The following is a 27,628-nucleotide window of genomic DNA, read 5'->3' as shown; positions in this document are numbered from 1 at the left end:
GCTCAGTGTGAGCTGCAGTGTGGAGTAGAGACAGCAGGAGTGTGAGGTGTTTCAAGGGAAGACAAAAGTAAATCTTTAAGCAAGTGACCGTGCCATTCTGCAAGTTTTCCCCGCCCAGGAGGTGTCAGAGATGCCTAATTCTGGGCATAATACCCGGTGAGTCGATAGGCCACACAGTGATAATTCATACCTGGCGGTGTAGTGTTAATTGGACACTATCAGAACCCTAGTCAGAATTAAGTCTAAAGTCTCAGGTAAAATACTAAAAGTCACAGCAATTCTACAGGGCTCCCAAGGGTACTCTGCATCTCCTCTACTCTAATCTGCACTGTGAGGATTGCAACATCTATTCCTGCCTCAGTAAAGACAGTTATCTGTAAGCTTGCATCAGGGTATTTATTATCCAGTGCCTGGCCCAGGAAAAACCGTCCAATCCTTGGACCACGTAGGTTAACATTGCCTTGGCATCACAAAGTGATACATCTCACCACCCCGAGTCATGTACCACAGTCTGTCTAACTCCCTGTGCCTGCCACATTAGAATTTTGCATCCAAAGCTTTTTGCCATGTACACATTTGTTTAGTCTTGAGTAGAGACGTTTAAGGGGGATATGATTAACACATTTAAGTATACAAACCTCCCATACAAAAAATATGGGGAAAAAGTATTCCAAATAAAAACCCCTCAAAAGCAAAAAGGGCACTCCGTCCGTCTGGAGAAAAAAAGGTTTAGTCTCCAGGGGTGACAAGACTTCTTTACCATAAGAACTGTGAATTTATGGAACAGTATGCCTCAGGAACTGGTCACAGCAGGAAGAGTTGAGGGCTTCAAAAGATAGTTAGATACATTCTTAGGACAAAATAACATTAATGCATATGCAGAAATATCGAATCACAGCTCCTCCCTATATACACCGTATCCCTTTCCTTTACCTCCTTGGTTGAATTGATAGGCAGTAACATACTGTATTGCTATATTGAAATATCTTGTAAATGTAGCTAATTGTCAAGTGCAATTGATTATTAAAGGGAATCTGTCAGCTATATATCATGATAAGAGCTGCAGACATTGACAATGATACTTGCCTCTTAACTGATAACTAATTTTTATAAAGTAATGTTTTCCTTCTAAGCTCAAGAGTCAGTGATGAACAGGGTTTGGCTTCTAGCACTGAGCCTTTTACATTTACTATGCAGGAAGGGGTGGAGGAATAAGAAGCCATGCAGGCTGCAGCTTAGTATGGCTTCTATAACTCATGAGCTTAAAGGAACACATTATTTTATAACTTTACAAAGAGTAAACAACTAAAAGACAGGTATGATTTGCTTTATCTCCTTATTATGTATTTGCTCATCCCTGCAACTCTGAGCATGATATAGAGCTGACAGATTCTCCTTAAAAAAGGGCTTAAAGAACAATGCAGTAAAGTTAAAGACACTAGCATACAATCAGAATGATATGCTGGCTTTTACTGTAGTAAGTGTCCTCAATATTCTCTCGAATGCAATCTCTGCAAGACCCTTGAGGCAATGTTGTGACATTGATGACCTAAATAGTTTTTAATTAATTTTAGATGTGAGAAACTTCTCTTTCCTGAAGCTACTGTCACAGGATGATTTGTGAGGACTCACTATGCCACACTAAGATTTGGGTACAAGTTCAGTAGGTGTGTAGATGGTAGATGGAATTCTACATATTTTGTGGTTAATCGGACACATCACCAAAAAGCTTCTTATTGCAGAACACATTTCAAAATTCAGGTCATTGGGATCAATATAGCTGAAGGAAAGTGTCTGTAGTTGTCTCCAGGTCTTTGCTCATTTTACTGGAAAAAAACATTTTTAAATCAACTGATGACAGAAAGTTAAACAGATTTGGAAATCACTTCTATTAAAAAATCTTAATCCTTCCAGTACTTATCAGCTTCTGTATGGTCCACAGGAAGTTATTTTCTTTTTTTTAATTTATTTTCTGTCTGACCACAGTGCTCTCTGCTGACACCTCTGTCCATGTCAGGAACAGGTCAGAGCAGGAGAGGTTTGCAATGGGGATTTTCTCCTGCTCTGGATAGAGGTGTTAGCAGAGAGCACTGTGGTCAGACAAAGGAAAACCAAAAAGAAAAGAACTTCCTGTGGAGCATACAGAAGCTGATAAGTACTGGAAGGATTAAGATTTTTTAATAGAAGTAATTTACAAATCTAGCTTAAGGTAGAAGCAGAAAGAAATCAGTCCGGCACCGCTATACTGATGTAGGTAGCGTAGGGTAACGTGATGTGGTGTCCGTTCAACAGGGAGATGTGGAGACCAGTGTTGGCGTGCTATGCTTGTAACATCAAACAATGTAGAAAGAACCGCACTCACCCGTACATCGTGCACTAATATCTTTATTCCTTGGAACGTCAACGGAGAACACAGGACAGACAGTCGGCAGGTACGCCGGGGAACACGAGGTGTAGTACTACACCTCGTGTTCCCCGGCGTACCTGCCGTCTGTCTGTCCTGTGTTCTCCGTTGACGTTCCAAGGAATAAAGATATTAGTGCACGATGTACGGGTGAGTGCGGTTCTTTCTACATTGTTTAATTTACAAATCTGTTTAACTTTCTGACACCAGTTGATAAAAAAAATTTTCCCCCCCAACGGAGTACCCCTTTAAGCAGCTTTCATTTTTTTGTTAGCTTTTCTTTTACGGTAAAGACACACTAGCCTTGATTTACTAAGAGTGGAGTGGAGTTTTCTTTGTGTTTTCTTTTCAGCAACCCCCTCCTCCCCCCTTTCCCTGACAGTTATGCCCCCTTTTCGGGTTTTCTCAGTAAAATGGAGGGTTGGTGAGTTTTTTTTTTAATTCTGGCACACATTCTGGCACAGACAGAATTTCTGCCGCACAACCTGATAAAACATGTCAGGTTTACAATAGTAAATCAGGGCCATCATGCGGTTGTGTTGCAGTTGGCCATAGGCAGTAGATATTTCTGAAATGTTGCTGTTAACCTGTTTTTTTTGTTAATATTTGCCAGTTTTTGCTGTTTGGTAATTTGGTAAGTCGTAAATTGCTTTAACTGGTATCGAGAAAAAATCAGGGGAACAGCAGAATTTTTGAAGTATTTACTGCATGTGGCTAAATACTATGGGGGAGATTTATCAAAACCTGTTCAGAGAAAAAGTTGCCCAGTTGCCCATAGCAACCAATCAGATCGCTTCTTTTAATTTTCAGAGGTCTTTTCAAAAATGAAAGAAGCGATCTGATTGGTTGCTATGGGCAACTCAGCAACTTTTCCTCTGGACAAATTTTGATAAATCTCCCCCTGTGTGTGTTTTTACCCTTCTCCTTCCAATCACAGCATCATCACACAGGGGGAGATTTATCAAAATTTGTCCAGAGGAAAAGTTGCCCAGTTGCCCATAGCAACCAATCAGATCGCTTCTTTCCTTTTTGAAAAGGCCTCTGAAAAATGAAAGAAGCAATCTGGTTGGTTGCTATGGGCAACTGGGCAACTTTTTCTCTGAACAGGTTTTGATAAATCTCCCCCAAAGTATTTAAATCCATTTTCCCTGTAGTCTTGCAGAAAATAGAACACAGATTGAATTTCTCAATACTGAAAAAGCTTCTGTGCCTGATTTAAAAGGGTACTCCTGCCCTAAGACATCTTATCCCCTATCCAAAGGATAGGGGATAAGTTGTTTGACCGTGGGGGTCCCACCGCTTGGGACCCCTGCAATCTTGCATTCGGCACCCACCTGTTTGAGCTGCACGCCGCGCTGCCAGCTCCCAAACTGCCAGGTGCCGATCACGGGGCCGGAGTATCGTGACGTCATGACTCCGCCGTCTATGGGAGGGGGCGTCGCGGCCGTCCCGATCATCGACTGAGGGCAAAACCATCGACTTTGTGGCAACATCATGCATCTATAGGACATCATGTGTGGGAATGGTTTTACCCACAAGCGATGATTGGGATAAGCATCTGCCCCCTCCTGTCTCAGAACCAGGGAGTGGAAATGGAGCATTGGGAACAAAACAGTCAGGACCATTATGTTCCCCGGACAACCCCTCCGGTACTATATTTTATATCAAAAGATGAAGTGGAAGAGATTTCCTTGGAAAGTAAAAGGAAGGGAAAAACATCACGCAGGTAGAAATGGACAACCTTCACACTGTCAATCCAACAAGTTTTAGAGTCATTTTGGTAAAATTTTTCGGCATACTTGCCCAGCAATGTGTTACTGAACTGAAGAGCACGTACATGTGTAGTAATATTTAATAGAGAGGACAAAAGAATTATCAGCATCTGCAATAGCTAGATATGGTGAGTGGCTACGGAAGGACATATACAATTCTCTTGTTAATAGAACAAATTATTGCTTGTATTTTAGGCTCTGTGTTGTATTGTATTATGGGCTCTGTGTTGTATTGTAGGCTCTGTATTGAACTATAGGCTCTGTGTTGTATTTTAGGCTCTGTGTTGTATTTTAGGCTCTGTGTTGTATTGTAGGCTCTGTATTGTACTATAGGCTCTGTGTTGTATTGTATTATAGGCTCTGCATTGTATTGTAGGCTCTGTATTGTACTATAGGCTCTGTGTTGTATTGTATTATACTCTGTATTGTATTGTAGGCTCTGTATTGTATTGTAGGCTCTGTGTTGTATTTTAGGCTCTGTGTTGTATTTTAGGCTCTGTGTTGTACTATAGGCTCTGTGTTGTATTGTAGGCTCTGTGTTGTATTTTAGGCTCTGTGTTGTATTTTAGGCTCTGTGTTGTATTGTATTATAGGCTCTGCATTGTATTGTAGGCTCTGTATTGTACTATAGGCTCTGTGTTGTATTGTATTATACTCTGTATTGTATTGTAGGCTCTGTATTGTATTGTAGGCTCTGTGTTGTATTTTAGGCTCTGTGTTGTATTTTAGGCTCTGTGTTGTACTATAGGCTCTGTGTTGTATTGTAGGCTCTGTGTTGTATTTTAGGCTCTGTGTTGTATTTTAGGCTCTGTGTTGTACTATAGGCTCTGTGTTGTATTGTAGGCTCTGTATTGTATTGTAGGCTCTGTATTGTATTTTAGGCTCTGTGTTGTATTGTATTATAGGCTCTGCATTGTATTGTAGGCTCTGTATTGTACTATAGGCTCTGTATTGTATTGTATTATAGGCTCTGTATTGTATTGTAGGCTCTGTATTGTACTATAGGCGCTGTGTTGTATTGTAGGCTCTGTATTGTATTATAGGCTCTGTATTGTACTTTAGTCTCTGTATTGTATTATAGGCCCTGTAAAGTATTGTAGGCTCTGTATTGTATTTTAGGACCTGTATAGTATTGTAGTCTCTGTATTGTATTATAGGCTCTGTATTGTATTGTAGGCTCTGTATTGTATTTTAGGACCTGTATTGTATTGTAGGCCCTGTATTGTATTATAGGCTCTGTATTGTATTATAGGCTCTGTATTGTATTGTAGGCTCTGTATTGTATTATAGGCTCTGTATTGTATTGTAGGCTCTGTATTGTATTTTAGGCCCTGTATTGTATTGTAGGCTCTGTATTGTATTGTAGGCTCTGTATTGTATTATAGGCTCTGTATTGTATTATAGGCTCTGTATTGTATTGTAGGCTCTGTATTGTATTATAGGCCCTGTATAGTATTGTAGGCTCTGTATTGTATTTTAGGCCCTGTATTGTATTGTAGGCTCTGTATTGTATTGTAGGCTCTGTATTGTATTATAGGCCCTGTATAGTATTGTATTCTCTGTATTGTATTATAGGCTCTGTATTGTATTGTAGGCTCTGTATTGTATTTTAGGCCCTGTATTGTATTGTAGGCTCTGTATTGTATTGTAGGCTCTGTATTGTATTATAGGCTCTGTATTGTATTATAGGCTCTGTATTGTATTGTAGGCTCTGTATTGTATTATAGGCCCTGTATAGTATTGTAGGCTCTGTATTGTATTGTAGGCTCTGTATTGTATTATAGGCTCTGTATTGTATTTTAGGCCCTGTATTGTATTGTAGGCTCTGTATTGTATTGTAGGCTCTGTATTGTATTATAGGCCCTGTATAGTATTGTAGTCTCTGTATTGTATTATAGGCTCTGTATTGTATTGTAGGCTCTGTATTGTATTGTAGGCTCTGTATTGTATTATAGGCTCTGTATTGTATTGTAGGCTCTGTATTGTATTATAGGCTCTGTATTGTATTGTAGGCTCTGTATTGTATTATAGGCTCTGTATTGTATTGTAGTCTCTGTATTGTATTGTAGTCTCTGTATTGTATTGTAGGCTCTTTATTGTATTGTAGGCTCTGTATTGTATTGTAGGCTCTGTATTGTATTATAGGCTCTGTATTGTTTTGTAGGCTCTGTATTGTATTGTAGGCTCTTTATTGTATTGTAGGCTCTGTTTTTTCCCTTTCATGTTGCTGCCATTATCATAACTCATCTATGCTGATCTGTAGGTCCTGTAAGTGCTCTAAGATCACATTGCTCAATGCCTCTCTAGTAGTTTCTTTATTTGCAAGAAAACCAGGTACGTATTCAGACACTGATGCCCTTGACAGTTCACCGCATTTGTTAATGTGACTTATCTAGTGTACAATCCATGAGGACTTGAACTGCAAGTTCTTTGCACAACACTTGAAGCATGGTTTTTCCCATCTGTTTAATAGCTTATTCTGAATGCCCTTACTCAGGTAGTCATCTCCAAGTTTCTTTTTTTGTATTTTTTTAACATGTTTGTTTATTGTAGAATCATATCTTGTTCGAAATTCCACTTGACCGAGAACATTTCCATTACTAGGATTTTATCTGTACTTCCCCTCATAAAGCTAAGTGGCACTCAGCTAAATGACAGATAATGTGTATGGCTCTGCTGGGGATAGATCTCCGGTATGTTTTGTCTATTACAATCTGCCGCATATTAGAACTTTACACTGTTTTTGTTCACAGATGTCACTATGCCATTTGTGCCAGTCCTGCGTGCACCGCTTATGTGTAGCTGAGGGTTCATATTCTCTCACATGACTATGGATATTCTTCCACCACCATCACTGAAAATCGTAATGTCCCATTTCTCAAGTAGAGTACAGGAGAAACAAAATACTTGATCTGCTTATGTAGAATATCAAGTGTATAGAATTTTCTCTCCGTAACCTACTTGAAATTATTGAATGAAATACTTTTCAGATGAAAATCAAATTTTTCAATTATCTTGTGGGAACATCATTTGCTTTGTTTTGTTTTTCTGCACTAGCTCACTGTTACGCCGAGCGCTCCGGGTCCCTGCTCCTCCCCGGAGCGCTCACGGCGTCTCTCTCTCTGCAGCGCCCCGGTCAGACCCGCTGACCGGGAGCGCTGCACTGACATTGCCGGCGGGGATGCGATTCGCATAGCGGGACGCGCCCGCTCGCGAATCGCATCCCAAGTCACTTACCCGTCCCGGTCCCCGGCTGTCATGTGCTGGCGCGCGCGGCTCCGCTCTCTAGGGCGCGCGCGCGCCAGCTCTCTGAGACTTAAAGGGCCAGTGCACCAATGATTGGTGCCTGGCCCAATTAGCTTCCACCTGCTCCCTGGCTATAATACCTCACTTCCCCTGCACTCCCTTGCCGGATCTTGTTGCCTTGTGCCAGTGAAAGCGTTTAGTGTTGTCCCAAGCCTGTGTTTCCAGATCTCCTGCTATCCATATTGACTACGAACCTTGCCGCCTGCCCCGACCTTCTGCTACGTCTGACCTTGCCTCTGCCTAGTCCTTCTGTCCCACGCCTTCTCAGCAGTCAGCGAGGTTGAGCCGTTGCTAGTGGATACGACCTGGTTGCTACCGCCGCAGCAAGACCATCCCGCTTTGCGGCGGGCTCTGGTGAACACCAGTAGCATCTTAGAACCGGTCCGCCGGCACGGTCCACGCCAATCCCTCGCTGACACAGAGGATCCACAACCAGCTAGCCGAATCGTGACAGTAGATCCGGCCATGGATCCCGCTGAGGTGCCGCTGCCAAGTCTCGCTGACCTTACCACGGTGGTCGCTCAGCAATCGCAGCAAATTGCCCAACAAGGACAGCAGCTGTCGCAGTTGACCGCCACGTTACAGCAACTTCTGCCACTGCTACAGCATCAACCATCTCCTCCGCCAGCTCCTGCACCTCCTCCGCAGCGACTGGCCGCTCCCAGCCTCCGCTTGTCCCTGCCGGACAAATTTGATGGGGACTCTAGACTCTGCCGTGAATTTTTGTCTCAATGTTCCCTGCATATGGAGATGTTGTCGGACCTATTTCCTACAGAACGGTCTAAGGTGGCGTTCGTAGTGAGCCTTCTTTCTGGAAAGGCCTTGTCTTGGGCCACACCGCTCTGGGCACCTCTCCCACAGTATCCTTTGCAATCTATGCCTGTGCCTCCCGCCGAGGAGGCTATGCAAGTGGATCGGTCTCACCTGACCCAGGAAGAGAGGACTCGCCGTAGGGAAGAAAATCTTTGTCTGTACTGTGCCAGTACCGAACACTTCTTGGTGGATTGCCCTATTCGCCCTCCACGTCTGGGAAACGCACGCACGCACCCAGCTCACGTGGGTGTGGCGTCTCTTGGTACGAAATCTGCTTCTCCACGTCTCACTGTGCCCGTGCGGATTTCTCCTTCTGCCAACTCCTCCTTCTCAGCCGTGGCCTGCTTGGACTCTGGTGCCTCTGGAAATTTTATTCTGGATTCTTTGGTGAATAAGTTCTGCATCCCGGTGACCCGTCTCGTCAAGCCGCTCTACATTTCCGCGGTCAACGGAGTTAAATTGGATTGCACCGTGCGTTACCGCACAAAACCCCTCTTAATGTGCATTGGACCCCATAACGAAAAGATTGAATTTTTCGTCCTTCCCAACTGCACCTCTGAGGTCCTCCTCGGTCTGCCATGGCTCCAGCATCATTCTCCCACCCTTGACTGGACCACCGGGGAGATCAAGAATTGGGGCTCTGCTTGCCACAAGAAATGCCTCTCCTCTTCTCCCAGTCCCGTCAGGCAAGCCTCAGTGCCTCCTCCTACACCTTGTCTCCCCAAGGCCTATCAGGACTGTGCCGTGCCTCCTCATGGCCCCCGTCCTGGTGACACCCTGCCCCGTGCCAAGCTTCACCCTCTGCCCTCCCTCCCCATTCCCACTCCTGCTGTACTGCCTGCCTTTGAGGAAACCCAACAATCACTCCCGGTGTCCTCATCCCATGTGAAGCAGTTGCCGGACAAAAAAAGGGGGAGACCTAAGGGGGGGGGGGTACTGTTACGCCGCGCCCCGCTGACCGGGAGCGCTGCACTGACATTGCCGGCGGGGATGCGATTCGCATAGCGGGACGCGCCCGCTCGCGAATCGCATCCCAAGTCACTTACCCGTCCCGGTCCCCGGCTGTCATGTGCTGGCACGCACGGCTCCGCTCTCTAGGGCGCGCGCGCGCCAGCTCTCTGAGACTTAAAGGGCCAGTGCACCAATGATTGGTGCCTGGCCCAATTAGCCTAATTAGCTTCCACCTGCTCCCTGGCTATAATACCTCACTTCCCCTGCACTCCCTTGCCGGATCTTGTTGCCTTGTGCCAGTGAAAGCGTTTAGTGTTGTCCCAAGCCTGTGTTTCCAGATCTCCTGCTATCCATATTGACTACGAACCTTGCAGCCTGCCCCGACCTTCTGCTACGTCTGACCTTGCCTCTGCCTAGTCCTTCTGTCCCACGCCTTCTCAGCAGTCAGCGAGGTTGAGCCGTTGCTAGTGGATACGATCTGGTTGCTACCGCCGCAGCAAGACCATCCCACTTTGCGGCGGGCTCTGGTGAACACCAGTAGCATCTTAGAACCAGTCCACCGGCACGGTCCACGCCAATCCCTCGCTGACACAGAGGATCCACAACCAGCTAGCCGAATCGTGACACTCACCTCTATAGGCATCTGGTAAACCTTCCTTAATATTCAGTTTCCATAGATAAATTAATGCTTAGTAAGCAGATTGAGCAGTTTCCGCAGCTTCTTCACAGATGCCTGATTCCATATGCTGAGTCTATTTTTTGCACAGAATAGACCGATCGTGGTGGTAGTCTAGTGCCATGACCAGAACTCAAAATTTCTCCTTGGCTGGATTCTTCCTGTGTTCTGAGGAGCCCATAGTCTTGCTTTCTCCTTATGCTTTTTGTCTTTTTTTGAGAAGCATTGGGATAGAAATGCTTTGTATTTGTATTTTGAATGTTATGATTGGTTTTAGTGGGAGTATTAGTGGATGTATAAGCTCAAAACTGCCCACAGCTCCATATGAAGTGTCCCATATAGAGAATCCTAGTCAAGCTTAAAGGGGTATTCCAGGAAAAAACTTTTTTTTTATATATATCAACTGGCTCCAGAAAGTTAAACAGATTTGTAAATTACTTCTATTAAAAAATCTTAATCCTTTCAGTACTTATGAGCTTCTGAAGTTAAGGTTGTTCTTTTCTGTCTAAGTGCTCTCTGATGACACGTGTCTCGGGAAACTCCCAGTTTAGAAGAGGTTTGCTATGGGGATTTGCTTCTAAACTGGGCGGTTCCCGAGACACGTGTCATCATAAATACTGAAAGGATTAAGATTTTTTAACCTCTTAAGGACTTAGGGCATACCTGTACGCCCTAAGCCTGGTCCCAGTGTGAAAAACGGGGTCACGTTGTGACGCCGCATCACACCGGGTCGGTCCTGGCTGCTAACGATAGCCGGGACCCTGGGCTAACAGCATCGATCGTTGTGCTGCGCGCTGTCAACCCTTTTATCCCCTACGGCGATCAAAGTTGACAGCCGCGTCTGAAAACGAAAGTAAATGGTTCCCGGCAGCTCAGTCGGGCTGATCGGGACATTGCGATAAAATCGTGATGTTCCGATCAGCTGGGACGCAGGCGTGGTCTCCTTACCTCTCTCCGCAGCGTCCGATCTGAGCTACAGGCTTGAGCAATCGAGCCCCTATCTGATTGATCCCTGAAAAACTATGGCTCTGCAGGGATCAGCATAGGAGATCAGTGTGTGCAGTGTTATAGGTCCCTATGGGAGCTATAACACTGCAAAAAAAAAGTGAAAAAAAAGTTAACAAAGGTCATTTAACCCCTTCCCTATTAAAAGTTTGAATCACCCCCCTTTTCCCATAAAAAAACTGTGTAAATAAAAATAAAAATAAACATATGTGGTATCGCCGCGTGTGAAAATGTCCGAACTATAAAAATATATAGTTAATTATATTGCACGGTCAATGGCGTGCGCGCAAAAAAATTCCAAAGTCCAAAATAGTGTATTTCTGGTCACTTTTTATATCATGAAAAAATGAATAAAAAGCGACCAAAAAATCCGATCAATATAAAAATGGTACCGATAAAAACTTCAGAACACGGCGCAACAAATGAGTCCTCATATCAGCCCGTATGCAGAAAAATAAAAAAGTTATAGGGGTTAGAAGATGAGAATTTTAACATATAAATTTTCCTGCATGTAGTTATGATTTTTTTCCAAAGTACGACGATATCCAACCTATATAAGTAGGGGATCATTTTAACCGTATGGACCTACAGAATAAAGATAAGGTATTATTTTTACCAAAAAATGCACTGCGTAGAAACGGAAGCCCCCAAAATTTACAAAATGAAATTTTTTCTTAAATTTTGTCGCACAATGATTTTTTTTTCCATTTCGCTGTGGATTTTTTGGTAAAGTGACTATTTTTACTGCAAAGTATAATTGGTGGCGCAAAAAATAAGCCATCATATGGAATTTTAGGTGCAAAATTGAAAGCGTTATGATTTTTAGAAGGTGATGAGGAAAAAATAATAATGCAAAAACGGAAAAACGCTGAGTCCTTAAGGGGTTAATCGAAGTCATTTACAAACCTGTTTAACTTTCTGGAGTCAGTTAATATATGTAAGAAAGTTTTTTCCTGGATAACCCCTTTAAAGCTAAACAAAAAAAAGAAAATGACTTGTAGAATCTTAGACAGCGCTAGGCTTCAGTGCTTCCCTGGACTCTTCTCTCAACTGAGTGAGAGCTATAGCATGCTAGTGCTCTTGGCTCCACCCCTTGGGCACTTTCAGTAGCTGTGCCCGGGATGCTACAAGTCAATAAATTCTCCACATTGTCTTGCCCCCAAATTCGCAGGACTGTAGCCCATTTGAACATGTTTGGGATATGCTGGAAGATCTGCATCCTCTCCTCTGAAAAATGAGCACCAACTGATGGAGCTGCTGCCGCAGGCATGGGTTGAGATGAGTTTGGAGATTTTGGCTACCTTGTGTACACGTGTATAGAAAGTGAAAACATTTGTATGAAAAAGACTTGAAAACTAAGTAAAAGACACATCCTATTGAGTTACCACAACAATTTTCAGCCAAGTCTTATAATCCTATTAACCCTATGATCTAAGTTTGGTTCACCAGAACAGTGGAACACTGGGGAGTTCAGGTTTTCGAGCAGTTAAAATGAGGCCATATTACTTCCAACTGAATGAGGCTGAATTTGTATAATTCACATATAAATAATGTAAACGCTACATTAAAAAGTGTCTCTTACTGGTAAAGCTGTTGGGATCCTTATTCACTTCTTTTCCTGTGATGATGGTGTAAAGTTTGGGATTCACCAGCATTAAGCTCTCCAAGAAAGCAATGGCTCCATTCTTTCCTCGTGTATGAAGTACATCCAGCAGTTGCCCTATATCAATACGAAAACTTAGTTTAAAGCTCTAAATGTTGCATAAAATATTTACTTCAGTCTATAAAAATAGAAAAATTCGAAACCAAGGTTAGACCTATTTACTCTGGATTCCAAAAAACAAAAACACGAAGCACATCTAAACATGTACCTTTAAAGTGATTTCATTATTTTATTCTTTCCAAGGCTCAGGAGAGCAATTCATGACTATGCCTACAATATTAATAAATACTCTTTCACTTGCATTGTACAGATGAGAATTGACAGATTTACACTGAATCATTATACATCAGCCTGTGTCCAAGAGGTTATTGTTAAACCATTGTTTAAAGGACAGCTGCAGCGGTATGACACTTATCCCCTATCCACAGGATAGGTGATAAGTGTTTGATTGCGGGGGGTCCGACCGCTGGGACCCCCCTCGATCTCCCTAACAGGGTGCTGCCATTAGCGCTCATGGTGAGCGCTAAGGCGCGTAGCATCGACCTAGAGGTCGACGGTGACGCCCCGTCTCCTCCCCGTCCCCATACAGTTCTATGGGGGAGGCAGGGAGGCACGAACGCTGCCTCCCCGCCTCTCCCATAGAGATGTATGGAGGTGGCGTGCCGGCTGCAACGTCATGCTGCGGCCGGCACGCCCCCTGCACGGGACAGCCGCGGCCCCGTACAGGAGATCACAGGGGGTCCCAGCGGTCGGACCCCCCCCCGCGATCAAACACTTATCCCCTATCCTGTGGATAGGGGATAAGTGTTAATCATGCTGCAGATGTCCTTGAACTGCGGAATCTGTAGGCGCTATATAAATAAATAAATAAATAAACCATTGTTGCACATAACATACAGTACATACTAGAAAAAGACAGTTAGCACTGCCTTATCCGCCCAGGTAGCTATTCCCATTAGTGGATTATGCAGATGATAAAGCTTTACAGACTTGGACAGGTGTATCACATAGGCCTTTTAGTGGTGCTGAGTGAGGATATCACAAATCACAAACTCTGAAAATCTGGCAGGTAAAAAGAAACAGGGGCCCAGACGAAGTGTTGTGTATACTCAAAAAATAGCCATAGGCTGCTGTGTCCTTTTACCTGCCAGAATAAAAAGGATCTTGGCTGTAGATTGGTGAATGCAGTGAATTCTTGGATTAAATGGACTTTTCACTATTGTACATAGTACTGTGCAGTGGGAGTTTTTTTATTTAATTGAATTTATTTAATTTAATTTGATTGTTCAGCATCATGCATATGTTACACTTGCCATTATACCTTAGCCTTAGCCAAATGGCGCTTTAAACACGGTTAGGATTTTTTTTATTTAAAGGGGTACTCCGGTGAAAACCTTTTTTCTTTTAAATCAGCTGGTGGCAGAAAGTTAAACATATTTGTAAATTACTTGTATTAAAAAATCTTAATCCTTCCTGTACTTATTAGCTGCTGAATACTACAGAGGAAATTCTTTTCTTTTTGGAATGCTCTCTGATGACATCAAGAGCACAGTTCTCTCTGCTGACGGTATTATAATAATAATAACGCTTTATTTATTGTTGTCCTTAGTGGGATTTGAACCCAAGTCCCCAGCACTGCAAGGCAGTAGTGCTAACCACTGAGCCACCATGCTGCCCTTAGCATGCATCTGCTATGCATGGTTGCTAAAATGGACAGAAATGTCAGCAGAGAGCACTGTGCTTGTGATGTCATCAGTGTTCCAAAAAGAAAGGAATTTCCTCTGTAGCATTCAGCAGCTAATAAGTACAGGAAAGATTAAGATTTTTTAATAGAAGTAATTTACAAATATTAACTTTCTGCCACCAGTTGATTTAAAAGAAAAAAGGTTTTCACCGGAGTACCTCTTTAATTGATAGTGCCAGCAAACATCTTATTGCTTAGTGTATACCATGCATGTAGATAGTACAATTATATGTCAACAGTAGTGTTGAGCGGCATAGGCCATATTCGAATTCGCGAATATTCGCGAATATATGGCCGAATATTCGTCATATATTCGCTAAATTCACATATTCCTAATATTCTCGTTTTATTTTCGCATATGCAAATTTGCATATGCAAAAATTTGCACGCCAGTCTCACACAGTAGTATTAGAGCCTTCTTTACACCACATAAGCTGGAAGCAGAGAGGGATGATCACTGTGATGTGTACTGTGAAAAAAACAAAACAATATTCGTAATTACGAATATATAGTGCTATATTCGCGAATTTGCGATATTCGCGAATAAAATTCGCATTGCGAATATTCGCGAGCAACACTAGTCAACAGGTCTCAAAATAGCAACTTAAAGACTTTTTTTAAGGAGTCAAAAATTAACCAGACGTCTTTTCTCCTTAGACAAAACCAGGGTGAAGATCCAATAAAACTAGCCAAAATGTTACCCCAGCTCATGTTTGTCTCACTTTAATTTTGAGAAGATTTCTAATGAACTAAAGACAGTTAGGACACAACACCATGTAAATAAAATATATAGTAATTAGATTAATGTATTTACATATTAGAACCAAGCCATAAAAATAGAACATGGCATACAGAAAATGTTGTTCTGGATAGTGCATATGCTATAAAGTCAAGACGGAAAGTGTGGTCGGGGTTCTTCCCTAGATAGCAGATTGCCAGACGGGCACACAGTAGGGGGCTGTAGTGGACACACAAAAACACACCAGTTACCAAGTGGGCTCTTCCCTAGATCGCAGATTGATACAAGGGGGGAGACACCGTGTCCCTTTGCCAGAAGGGCATACAGCAGGTGGCTGTGGTGGACACACAAAGTGGCACCAGTATGGACGTTGACCTTGTCGTGGAAAACAAGAGGAGTGTTCGTTCCCCAGGAGAGGGACTTTCAGATGAGCTGGCTGAGAAACACAAGACAAGCTAAGTGTGAAGTGGGTGTTAAAAGGTTGCATGTGTTTTACCCTGGCCGGGATAAGTCGATGGCCTAGAAAGGGCAAGCTATAAAAGTGTAGTTAGTGGCCCATGTGCTGAGGGATTTGTTTGGCTTTGTTTTTGGGTATACCTGCAACCTAATAAAACTGGCGAGGAGCCAGTTCTTCACAAGGCAGCTGCTGTCTTGTGGTTACTACTGCATGACAACGTGTCCTGTATGAAGTTGGGACGATTCCTGAACTAAAACCCCAGAGTATAAGCTCACTATATATATAATTGTTTTATTTACCCCCTATATTAAGTTAAAAGGAAAACCATGCAATGAGTAATAGGTACAGAGAGAGAACCACTTGAACCATACAAAGAGTAGCATAAACAGTAAAATGCAATCATGGGGTCCTGATCAGCTGACATGATGGCCCTCAACTGCTCCATGCCATCGGATAGGCGCTCTGCAAATAAACGCAGCCTTGGCAACCTGTATAGGCACAGTACTGATAACACTTATCAAAGCTATGCTATGGCACAGCATTGAACAGTGTAATATTCTGCTATGGGGATTAAAAAATTGTTAATAATATAATAGAAAAATGTTTTAATAAATGTGAATAAGCCTGTCACGATGCCGGCTGGCAGGAGGTGGATCCTCTGTGCCAGAGAGGGATTGGCGTGGACCGTGCTAGTGGACCGGTTCTAAGTCACTACTGGTGTTCACCAGAGCCCGCCGCAAAGCGGGATGGTCTTGCTGCGGCGGTAGTAACCAGGTCGTATCCACTAGCAACGGCTCAACCTCTCTGACTGCTGAAGATAGGCGCGGTACAAGGGAGTAGACAAAAGCAAGGTCGGATGTAGCAGAAGGTCGGGGCAGGCAGCAAGGATCGTAGTCAGGGGCAACGGCAGGAGGTCTGGAACACAGGCTAGGAACACACAAGGAAATGCTTTCACTGGCACGATGGCAACAAGATCCGGCGAGGGAGTGCAGGGGAAGTGAGGTATACATAGGGAGTGCACAGGTGAACACACTAATTAGAACCACTGCGCCAATCAGCGGCGCAGTGGCCCTTTAAATCGCAGAGACCCGGCGCGCGCGCGCCCTAGGGAGCGGGGCCGCGCACGCCGGGACAGGACCGACGGAGAGCGAGTCAGGTACGGGAGCCGGGGTGCGCATCGCGAGCGGGCGCCACCCGCATCGCGAATCGCATCCCGGCTGAAGGCGGTATCGCAGCGCACCCGGTCAGTGGATCTGACCGGGGCGCTGCAGTAGCGAGAGTGTAGCGAGCGCTCCGGGGAGGAGCGGGGACCCGGAGCGCTCGGCGTAACAGTACCCCCCCCCTTGGGTCTCCCCCTCTTCTTGGAGCCTGAGAACCTGAGGACCAGACTTTTGTCTAGGATATTGTCCTCAGGTTCCCAGGATCTCTCTTCAGGACCACAGCCCTCCCAATCGACCAAAAAAAAGGTTTTCCCTCTGACCTTCTTGGAGGCCAGTATCTCCTTTACGGAGAAGATGTCCGAAGAGCCGGAAACAGGAGTGGGAGAAACAAGTTTGGGAGAGAAACGGTTGATGATGAGTGGTTTAAGAAGAGAAACGTGAAAGGCATTAGGAATACGAAGAGAAGGAGGAAGAAGAAGTTTGTAAGAGACAGGATTAATCTGGCACAAAATTTTGAAAGGACCAAGATAGCGTGGTCCCAATTTGTAGCTGGGAACACGGAAGCGGACATATTTAGCGGAGAGCCATACCTTGTCTCCGGGAGAAAAAATGGGGGGAGCTCTTCTTTTCTTATCAGCAAACTTCTTCATGCGTGATGAAGCCTGTAAGAGAGAATTTTGGGTCTCTTTCCATATGGTGGAAAGATCACGAGTTATTTCATCCACAGCGGGCAAACCAGAGGGCAAGGGAGTAGGGAGGGGGGAAGAGGGTGACGGCCGTACACCACGAAAAATGGGGATTTGGAAGAAGATTCAGAGACTCTGAAGTTGTACGAGAATTCGGCCCATGGTAGAAGATCTGCCCAGTCATCCTGGCGGGAGGAAACAAAATGCCGTAAATAATCACCCAGGACCTGGTTAATTCTTTCTACTTGCCCATTGGATTGAGGATGATAAGCAGAAGAAAAGTTTAATTTAATCTTGAGTTGTTTACAGAGAGCCCTCCACAATTTTGACACGAATTGGACGCCTCTATCCGAGACGATCTGTGTGGGCAACCCGTGAAGACGAAAAATGTGTACAAAAAATTGTTTTGCCAACTGAGGCGCTGAAGGAAGACCAGGAAGAGGAATAAAATGTGCCATCTTGGAAAATCGATCAACGACCACCCAAACAACAGTGTTGCCACGGGATGGGGGTAAGTCTGTAATAAAGTCCATACCAATCAGAGACCAAGGCTGTTCGGGGACAGGCAGAGGATGAAGAAGGCCAGCAGGCTTCTGGCGAGGAGTCTTATCCCGGGCACAGACAGTGCAGGCCCGCACAAAATCAACAACATCCGTCTCCAGAGTCGGCCACCAATAGAAACGAGAGATGAGTTGCACGGATTTCTTGATGCCCGCATGGCCTGCGAGATGGGAGGAGTGACCCCATTTGAGGATTCCGAGGCGTTGGCGTGGAGAGACGAAGGTCTTCCCTGGAGGAGTTTGCCTGATGGAGGCTGGAGAAGTGGAGATCAGGCAGTCAGGAGGAATGATGTGTTGCGGAGAGAGCTCTACTTCCGAGGCATCCGAGGAACGAGAGAGAGCATCGGCCCTAATGTTCTTATCGGCAGGGCGAAAGTGAATTTCAAAATTAAACCGGGCAAAGAACAGAGACCACCTGGCCTGGCGAGGGTTCAGCCGTTGGGCAGACTGGAGATAGGAGAGATTCTTGTGATCGGTGTAAATAATAACTGGAAATTTTGATCCCTCCAGCAGATGCCTCCATTCCTCAAGTGCTAATTTAATGGCCAGTAGCTCTCGATCCCCGATGGAGTAGTTCCTCTCCGCCGGAGAGAAGGTCCTAGAAAAAAACCCACAGGTAACAGCATGCCCGGAAGAATTTTTTTGTAGAAGAACCGCTCCAGCTCCTACTGAGGAGGCATCAACCTCCAATAGGAAGGGTTTAGATGGGTCAGGTCTGGAGAGCACGGGAGCAGAAGAAAAGGCAGACTTGAGCCGTTTAAAGGCGTCTTCCGCTTGAGGAGGCCATGACTTAGGATTGGCATTCTTCTTGGTTAAAGCCACGATAGGAGCCACAATGGTGGAAAAATGTGGAATAAATTGTCTGTAATAATTGGCGAACCCCAAAAAACGTTGGATAGCACGGAGTCCGGAGGGGCGTGGCCAATCTAAGACGGCAGAGAGTTTGTCTGGATCCATTTGTAGTCCCTGGCCAGAGACCAAGTATCCTAGGAAAGGAAGAGATTGACATTCAAACAGACATTTCTCCATTTTGGCATAAAGTTGATTGTCACAAAGTCTCTGAAGAACCATGCGGACATGCTGGCGGTGTTCTTCTAGCTTGGCAGAAAAAATCAGAATATCGTCCAGATACACAACAACACAGGAATATAAAAGATCACGAAAAATTTCATTAACAAAGTCTTGGAAGACGGCAGGGGCGTTGCACAGGCCAAAGGGCATGACCAGATACTCAAAGTGTCCATCTCTAGTGTTAAATGCCGTTTTCCATTCATCCCCCTCCCTGATGCGGATGAGATTATAAGCACCTCTTAAGTCCAGTTTGGTAAAGATGTGGGCACCTTGGAGGCGATCAAAGAGTTCAGAGATAAGAGGTAGGGGGTAGCGGTTCTTTACCGTGATTTTATTAAGACCGCGGTAGTCAATGCAAGGACGTAGGGAGCCATCTTTTTTAGACACAAAGAAAAATCCAGCTCCGGCAGGAGAGGAGGATTTGCGGATAAACCCCTTTTTTAAATTTTCCTGGATGTACTCAGACATAGCAAGAGTCTCTGGGGCGGACAGAGGATAAATTCTGCCCCGGGGTGGAGTAGTGCCCGGGAGGAGGTCAATAGGACAGTCATAAGGCCTGTGAGGAGGTAGAGTCTCAGCTTGTTTTTTGCAAAATACGTCAGCAAAGTCCATATAGGCCTTAGGGAGACCGGTTACAGGGGGAACCACAGGGTCACGGCAGGGAGTACTGGGAACCGGTTTAAGGCAGTCCTTGAAACAAGAGGAACCCCAGCTCTTGATCTCCCCTGTGGACCAATCCAGGGTTGGGGAATGGTGTTGAAGCCATGGTAGTCCAAGGAGAATTTCGGAAGTGCAATTGGGGAGGACCAAAAACTCAATTTTTTCGTGATGAGGTCCGATGCACATTAGGAGGGGCTCCGTGCGGTAACGTATGGTACAGTCCAATCTTTCATTGTTAACACAATTGATGTAGAGGGGTCTGGCGAGACTGGTCACCGGGATGTTGAACCTGTTGATGAGAGAGGCCAAAATAAAATTTCCTGCAGATCCGGAATCCAAGAAGGCCATAGTAGAGAAGGAGAAGGTAGAGGCAGATATCCGCACAGGCACAGTAAGACGTGGAGAAGCAGAGTTGACATCAAGGGCTGTCTCACCTTTGTGCGGAGTCAGCGTACGTCTTTCCAGGCGGGGAGGACGGATAGGACAATCCTTCAGGAAGTGTTCGGTACCGGCACAGTACAGGCAGAGATTCTCCATGCGGCGTCGTGTCCTCTCTTGAGGTGTCAGGCGAGACCGGTCAACTTGCATAGCCTCCACGGCGGGAGGCACAGGAACGGATTGCAGAGGACCAGAGGAGAGAGGAGCCGGGGAGAAAAAACGCCTCGTGCGAACAAAGTCCATATCCTGGCGGAGCTCCTGACGCCTTTCGGAAAAACGCATGTCAATGCGAGTGGCTAGATGAATGAGTTCATGTAGGTTAGCAGGGATTTCTCGTGCGGCCAGAACATCTTTAATGTTGCTGGATAGGCCTTTTTTAAAGGTCGCGCAGAGGGCCTCATTATTCCAGGATAGTTCTGAAGCAAGAGTACGGAATTGTACGGCGTACTCGCCAACGGAAGAATTACCCTGGACCAGGTTCAGCAGGGCAGTCTCAGCAGAAGAGGCTCGGGCAGGTTCCTCAAAGACACTTCGAATTTCCGAGAAGAAGGAGTGTACAGAGGCAGTGACGGGGTCATTGCGGTCCCAGAGCGGTGTGGCCCATGACAGAGCTTTTCCAGACAGAAGGCTGACTACGAAAGCCACCTTAGACCTTTCAGTAGGAAACTGGTCCGACATCATCTCCAAGTGCAGGGAACATTGTGAAAGAAAGCCACGGCAAAACTTAGAGTCCCCATCAAATTTATCCGGCAAGGATAGTCGTAGGCCTGAAGCGGCCACTCGCTGCGGAGGAGGTGCAGGAGCTGGCGGAGGAGATGATTGCTGAAGCTGTGGTAGTAGCTGCTGTAGCATCACGGTCAGTTGAGACAGCTGGTGGCCTTGTTGCGCTATCTGTTGTGACTGCTGGGCGACCACCGTGGTGAGGTCGGCGACAACTGGCAGAGGAACTTCAGCGGGATCCATGGCCGGATCTACTGTCACGATGCCGGCTGGCAGGAGGTGGATCCTCTGTGCCAGAGAGGGATTGGCGTGGACCGTGCTAGTGGACCGGTTCTAAGTCACTACTGGTGTTCACCAGAGCCCGCCGCAAAGCGGGATGGTCTTGCTGCGGCGGTAGTAACCAGGTCGTATCCACTAGCAACGGCTCAACCTCTCTGACTGCTGAAGATAGGCGCGGTACAAGGGAGTAGACAAAAGCAAGGTCGGACGTAGCAGAAGGTCGGGGCAGGCAGCAAGGATCGTAGTCAGGGGCAACGGCAGGAGGTCTGGAACACAGGCTAGGAACACACAAGGAAACGCTTTCACTGGCACGATGGCAACAAGATCCGGCGAGGGAGTGCAGGGGAAGTGAGGTATACATAGGGAGTGCACAGGTGAACACACTAATTAGAACCACTGCGCCAATCAGCGGCGCAGTGGCCCTTTAAATCGCAGAGACCCGGCGCGCGCGGCCCCTAGGGAGCGGGGCCGCGCGCGCCGGGACAGGACCGACGGAGAGCGAGTCAGGTACGGGAGCCGGGGTGCGCATCGCGAGCGGGCGCCACCCGCATCGCGAATCGCATCCCGGCTGGAGGCGGTATCGCAGCGCACCCGGTCAGTGGATCTGACCGGGGCGCTGCAGTAGCGAGAGTGTAGCGAGCGCTCCGGGGAGGAGCGGGGACCCGGAGCGCTCGGCGTAACAAAGCCCCTCCCCTAATAAAAGTTAAAATCACCTATTAGATAAAATAATGTAAATTTACATGAACATATTTATAATCGTCGCGTGCTGAAATGTCAGAACCTTTTGGCCACTTTATATAGCAGAATAGAAAAACAATCAAAAAGTTCCATCAAAACATAAATAGTACCAATAAAAACTAAAAATGATGCCACAAAAAAACAGGCCCTCATACATGGAAAAATAGTATTGTTAGGCTCGGTTTCCACACAGGTTTTTGAGCCAAAGCCTGAAGTGTATTCAAAAGGAATGGGAATATAAAGGAAGGACTTACACTTCTCCTTTCTACCGGATCCACTTTTGACTTTTGCTCAAGAACTGCAACATATCTGAGGTATGTTTCTATAGCTGGGATGTGTGGATTGGTGATCATGGCCTGATCCATTATTTGCTGGACCAGAGCTGATCCATGCATAGTAAAAAGAAACCATTCAATCTATATGCACCTATAAAGGTATACTCCGGTTTAGAAAAATCTACCCCATATCCAAAAGATAACAAGGGAAAAGTAGGTTTGACCACTAAGAACACTCCATGATCTCCTTAGCGAAGCAGCGTTTCTGCCTTGTCAACTTACAAGTCATGTCAATCAGCCTCGGAGATGCGTTTGTTCTTAACAGCAATGATAGGGTCCCATTGTAGATGGTGATTGGTGATCTCCCAATGGGAGCCTGTCTCTGTCCAGTCAACTTACTAGTTGTATCAATCAGGCTCGGACATTTGTTTTTCCTTAACTACCATGATGACCTACTTGGCCAATTACCGGCTGAGATGGGCCGTCACTCCTGTTCGCCATGAGCATGTCTATGAAGGTGGGGGCCAGAGTGCTCAGGGGAGAAAACCTAACAGGAAAGATGGGGCACTGTTCTCCAGATTGAGGTGGGTCTTAACAGTCGGACCCCTCACAACCAGACACTTATCTCCTATGTTATGGATAGGGAATGCGTTTTACTAAGCTGTCTATGAAGACCAACCATATTTACTATACATCCCACAATATTGATAATAAGCTATCCTGCTTTTAACCTTCATCAGATTTGTTTAGTAAGACTTACCCAGTCGCATGGCCCTAGTAGAAAACTTTGCACAGTGGAGAATATCCTCTTCGTCCATGGCATCTATCACTCTAGCTTGACGTAGATAAGGAGTCAGGCGTTCTGGTGACAGTCGCTGTACAATCTTACATCTGTGCCTTTCAATCATTTCCCACAGCTCTTCTTCCTCCAGGTCCATTAGCTCTGGGTCCGCTTGCGATTGTGTCGCCATAGTTGCATTTAAATATAACAGCTAAAAAAAAGAAACAATCAATGTGCATGTTATTACTATACTTTCTATTGATATAGGCAATCACAGTCAGTAATATACTGTAGGAATACCTTGTATCTATCATTGACAAACAATTGGACTCACCTTAAAACAAAGCTACATGTAGTATAGCCAAGCTAACCCTACGGGACCTTTCGTACAACCATGCAAACACAAGTTTACTAAAGAGCTCTTTAGCAAGGGGTAAGACATAAACATAGAAGGAAGTGCTACAGAATACTTTATGCCTAACCCTAGTTTGAAGCTATGTCACTGCATTGTTGGAATTTCACCCCACGGGCTGGAAAATTTCCACGCAGTAAAATAAGAAAAAAATAAAATAATTAAATAATGAACAAAGTCCATCTAGAAAGAAGTGTATGATAGTGGCTGACAATATATCTTTCAACAGCTGTAGCATTGTACAATTCAAATATACATAGTGTAACAAAAATGGCATTAAAACATGTGCATAAACCTTTCCTCCGCTACACCTACACATTTTACCACCATATACCTTATCTGATTAACGTCTTAACTATTTTCCATTGTTTGGTTCATTTTAAGATGATGGAGTTTCTCATTGATGTTTTTATTTCTAAAAAGCAAGTTATGAAGATGTGACGTAACAAGTGCTTGAAGATTCCCCTATAAATAAACATGAACGGGCCACACTGGTTACATAGAAGACAATTCTTTGCACATCAGTGGCACAAAATGCCTGAGGGCTCCAGCTCAATTAGCGTGTGCAGAAAGCTGGTGGTTTAGGTTCACACTTAGTGGCGCCATTACTCTTGATGGTTGCTTGTCACCTTTGGTGGTCCAAGACATTAACGGGTACCTCTCATCAAAAAAACTTTTGATATATTATAGATTAATGTATGCAGGATAACTTTATAATTGCATGTTATTAAAAAATATGCTTCTTTCTATTTAATTTTCCACTTTAAAGAAATGACCACTAGGGGTCTCCCTACCAGTCCTGGCAGCAAGCATTTCAGACTCATGCTGGAGTCCTAAACACTACGAGCTGCCAGTCTGCTTTGTTCACAAAGGAGAACACTCAGAGCTGCCAGCCTGCTTTGTTCACAGCCTGTTTGGTTGTGCACAAAGCAGGCTGGCAGCTCTGAGTGTTTAGGACTCCAGCATGAGTCAGAAATGCTTGCTGACAGGACTGATCGGGAAAAATACAATAGAAAGAAGCATATTTTTCATTAACATGCTATTGGAAAGTTATTCAACATTCATTAATCTAAAATATATCAAAAGTTTATTTGATGAGAGGTACCCTTTAAACATTCTAGATTTATTTTTCCCGGGACTGGAGACGTGACGTCACACCACGGCCCCTCGTGACGCCATGTCCCCTCCATTCATGTCTGTGGAAGGGGTTGTGAAGGCCGTCATGCCTCCTCCCATAGACATGAATGGAGGGGACGTGACATCACAAGGGGCCGTGGTGTAATGTCTCGTCTCCAGTTCCAGAAAAACTGAATTTTCTGAGACTGGAGAAGCAGCATGTGATGCACAGAGATTGTGCAGGGGGCCCGCCGCTGGGAAATCTTATCCCCTATTCTTTGGCTGGAATACCCATTTAATAGTGATATAGAGGGGAATTTATCATTGTATTTAGAGCTTTTTTTGTGTATTTTTTAACCCAAAATTTTTTTGCAAGATTTTTTTTGCATTTTTTTTTTTTGCGGCGCAGAATCTGATAGAATTCTTCATAGCCATGTCTATGGTTAAGTTTACCATAGAGCACTTTTTACTGTAGAGTCAAATTTATTAACTGCATTTTTTCTAATCGCAAAAAAAAATTAGCAAAAAACACTTTTCTTGCGCAAATATACACCACCTCGGAGGACACCTACCAAAGTGTCAGAAAGCATCTGAGAATGTGAAACTTGTGTTTTTGCATTTTGGAAACATAATATATTAACTATTTTGGGACAGTTAGAACTACTACTCCCATCATGGACAGACTCTGCCCATGATGGGAGATATAGTCCAGTGGCTGAGGGGAAGATCACTCCTGGTCATTCTCCAGTGACCCGCTGCGATCCGCATTTATTAACTGTAAAATCCGGCATCACATGTGGCTACACTGCGCTCCCGGCGGGGAATACTGTAAACGCGGCCATCATTCATAATCCCCACCACCGGGAGATGGGAGCTCTGATTGATGAAAAGCTTTTCACCAATTAGAGCTCCCGTCTCACGGCGGTGCGGATTATGAATTATAAGAGCCGTATACAGGAGCCAGCGAGGAGCGCAGTGGAGCCGCCGGCTTGTATAGTTAATAAATGCGGGTTTCTGAAGAATGACCTGCTGTGATCTGTCCCTCAGCCCCTGTACTATAACTCCCATCATGGGATGAGTCTGTCCATGATGGGAGTAGTAGTCCTAACTGTCCCAAAATAGTTAATATATTATGTTTCCAAAATGCAAAAACACAAGTTTCACATTCTCAGATGTGACAGAGTCTGTCCCATGATGGGAGTAGTTGTAGTACCGCAGCGCTGAGGGATGGCACTTGCACATCCCCCGGCTGTGGGACTTTTAGGACTACTACTGCCATCATGGACAGAATCCATCCATGATGGGAGTTATAGTCTAAGGGCTGCGGTGCAAATCGCAGCGGGTCATTCTGCTGAGACCCACTGCGATCCGCATTTATTAAGTTAACAAGCCGGTGGCACATGCGGCTGCACTGCGCTCCCCGCCGGCTCCTGTATACAGCTGTCACATTTCATAATTCCCGCTCGGGAGATGGGAGCTCTGATTGGTGAAAAGCTATCCACCAATCAGAGCTCCGGTGTCCCGGCGGCTGGGATTATGAATTATGACAGTGTATACAGGAGCCGGTGGGGAGCGCAGTGTAGCTGCATGTGCCGCCGGCTTTTACAGTTAATAAATGTGGATCACAGTGGGTCTCTGGAGAATGACCTGCTGTGATCTGCCCCTCAACCCCTGTACTATAACTCCCATCATGGACAGAGTCTGTCCCATGATGGGAGTAGTTGTAGTACCGCAGAGCTTGGTACGGCACTTGCACATCCCCCGGCTGCGGGACTTTTAGGACTATTACTCCCATCATGGACAGACTGGGACAAGTCGGCGGCACATGCGGCTACACTGTGCTCCCCACCGGCTCCAGAAGGGGAATGCTGTATAGAATCATAATTCATAAACCCCGCCGCCGGGAGACCGGAGCTCTGATTGGTGAATAGCTTTTCACCAATCAGAGATCTAGTCTCCCAGGCGGGGATTATGAATTATGACAGTGTATACAGGAGCCGGCGTGGAGTGCAGTGTAGCCGCATGTGCCGCCGGCTTTTACAGTTAATAAATGCGGATCAAATTGGGTCTCTGGAGAATGACCCGGGGCAATCTGCCCCTCAGCCCTGTACTATAACTCCCATCATGGATGGAGTCTGTCCATGATGGGAGTAGTAGTCCTAAAAGTCCCACAGCCAAGGGAAGTGCAAGTGCCATCCCTCAGTGCCGCGGTACTACAACTACTTCCCATCATGGGACAGACTCTGCCCATGATGGGAGTTGTAGTCCAGGGGCTGAGGGGCAGATCGCACTTGGTCATTTTCCAGAAACCAGAAGCGATCCGCATTTATTAATTGTGCTGCGCTGTCTGCCGTCTCCTGTATACACTGTCATAAATCATAATCCCTGCCGCTGGGAGACCAGGGCGGGGTCCCTATCCTCCCGGGCGGGGATTATGAAATGTGAAAGTGTATACTGGAGCCGGCGGGGAGCGCAGTGTAGCCGCCGGCTTGTTAACTTAATAAATGCGGATCGCAGTAGGTCTCAGCAGAATGACCCGGTGCGATCTGCCCCTCAGCCCCTGGACTATAACTCCCATCATGGACAGAGTCTGTCCCATGATGGGAGTAGTTGTTGTACCACAGCGCTGAGGGATGGCACTTGCATGATGGGAGTTATAGTCCAGGGGATGAGGTGCAGATCGCAGCAGGTCATTCTCCAGAGACCCACTGGGATCCGCATTTATTAACTGAAAAAGCCGGCGGCACATGCGGCTACACTGTGCTCCCCGCCGGCTCCTGTATACACTGTCATAATTCATAATTCCTGCCCGGGAGATGGGAGCTCTGATTACACTTTCCAGTCCAGCTACACTGTCCAGTCCTGGCTCTGTTCTCATTATGCATTTTGCATAATGGGAACAGAGCCTTTCTGGCAGTGTGTTCCCAAACAGGGAGACTCCAGCTGTTGCTTAACTACAGCCCACATGATGGAAGTTGTAGTTTAGCAACAATTGGAGGCTCCCTGTCTAGGAACACTCAATCAAAAAGCTTGTGTGAAATTTTTTATGTAAACTGGACTCTCACCCCTTCGAAAATATCATGGAAAGCAGACAATATATACGTGGACATGCCGCGGCACAAAGCTCTGTAAGAATGTGGTCGATACTTTTTGTGCCAAAATTGATAATTTTTTGGGGCGCAAAATTCTTTGAGAATCTCCC

General features: G+C 45.4%; 1 protein-coding gene across 1 annotated transcript in view; it reads right to left on the bottom strand.

Annotated features, from left to right (window-relative positions):
* Window positions 1–27,628, bottom strand: part of CARD14 (caspase recruitment domain family member 14) — a 104,400-nt gene that overhangs the window by 71,479 nt on the left and 5,293 nt on the right. The window contains exons 2-3 of the mRNA XM_056549913.1: window positions 22,878–23,109; window positions 12,510–12,647 (exon numbers count right to left, since the gene is read on the bottom strand). Coding sequence (XP_056405888.1) covers window positions 12,510–12,647; window positions 22,878–23,088 — 349 coding nt within the window. The 5' untranslated portion in view covers window positions 23,089–23,109. The remainder of the gene's footprint in view (window positions 1–12,509; window positions 12,648–22,877; window positions 23,110–27,628) is intronic.

The sequence above is a fragment of the Hyla sarda genome, chromosome 13 (genome assembly GCF_029499605.1).
Source record: "Hyla sarda isolate aHylSar1 chromosome 13, aHylSar1.hap1, whole genome shotgun sequence".
In the NCBI taxonomy this organism is placed as follows: Eukaryota; Metazoa; Chordata; class Amphibia; order Anura; family Hylidae; genus Hyla; species Hyla sarda.
This window is presented reverse-complemented; position numbering and strand designations above follow the sequence as displayed.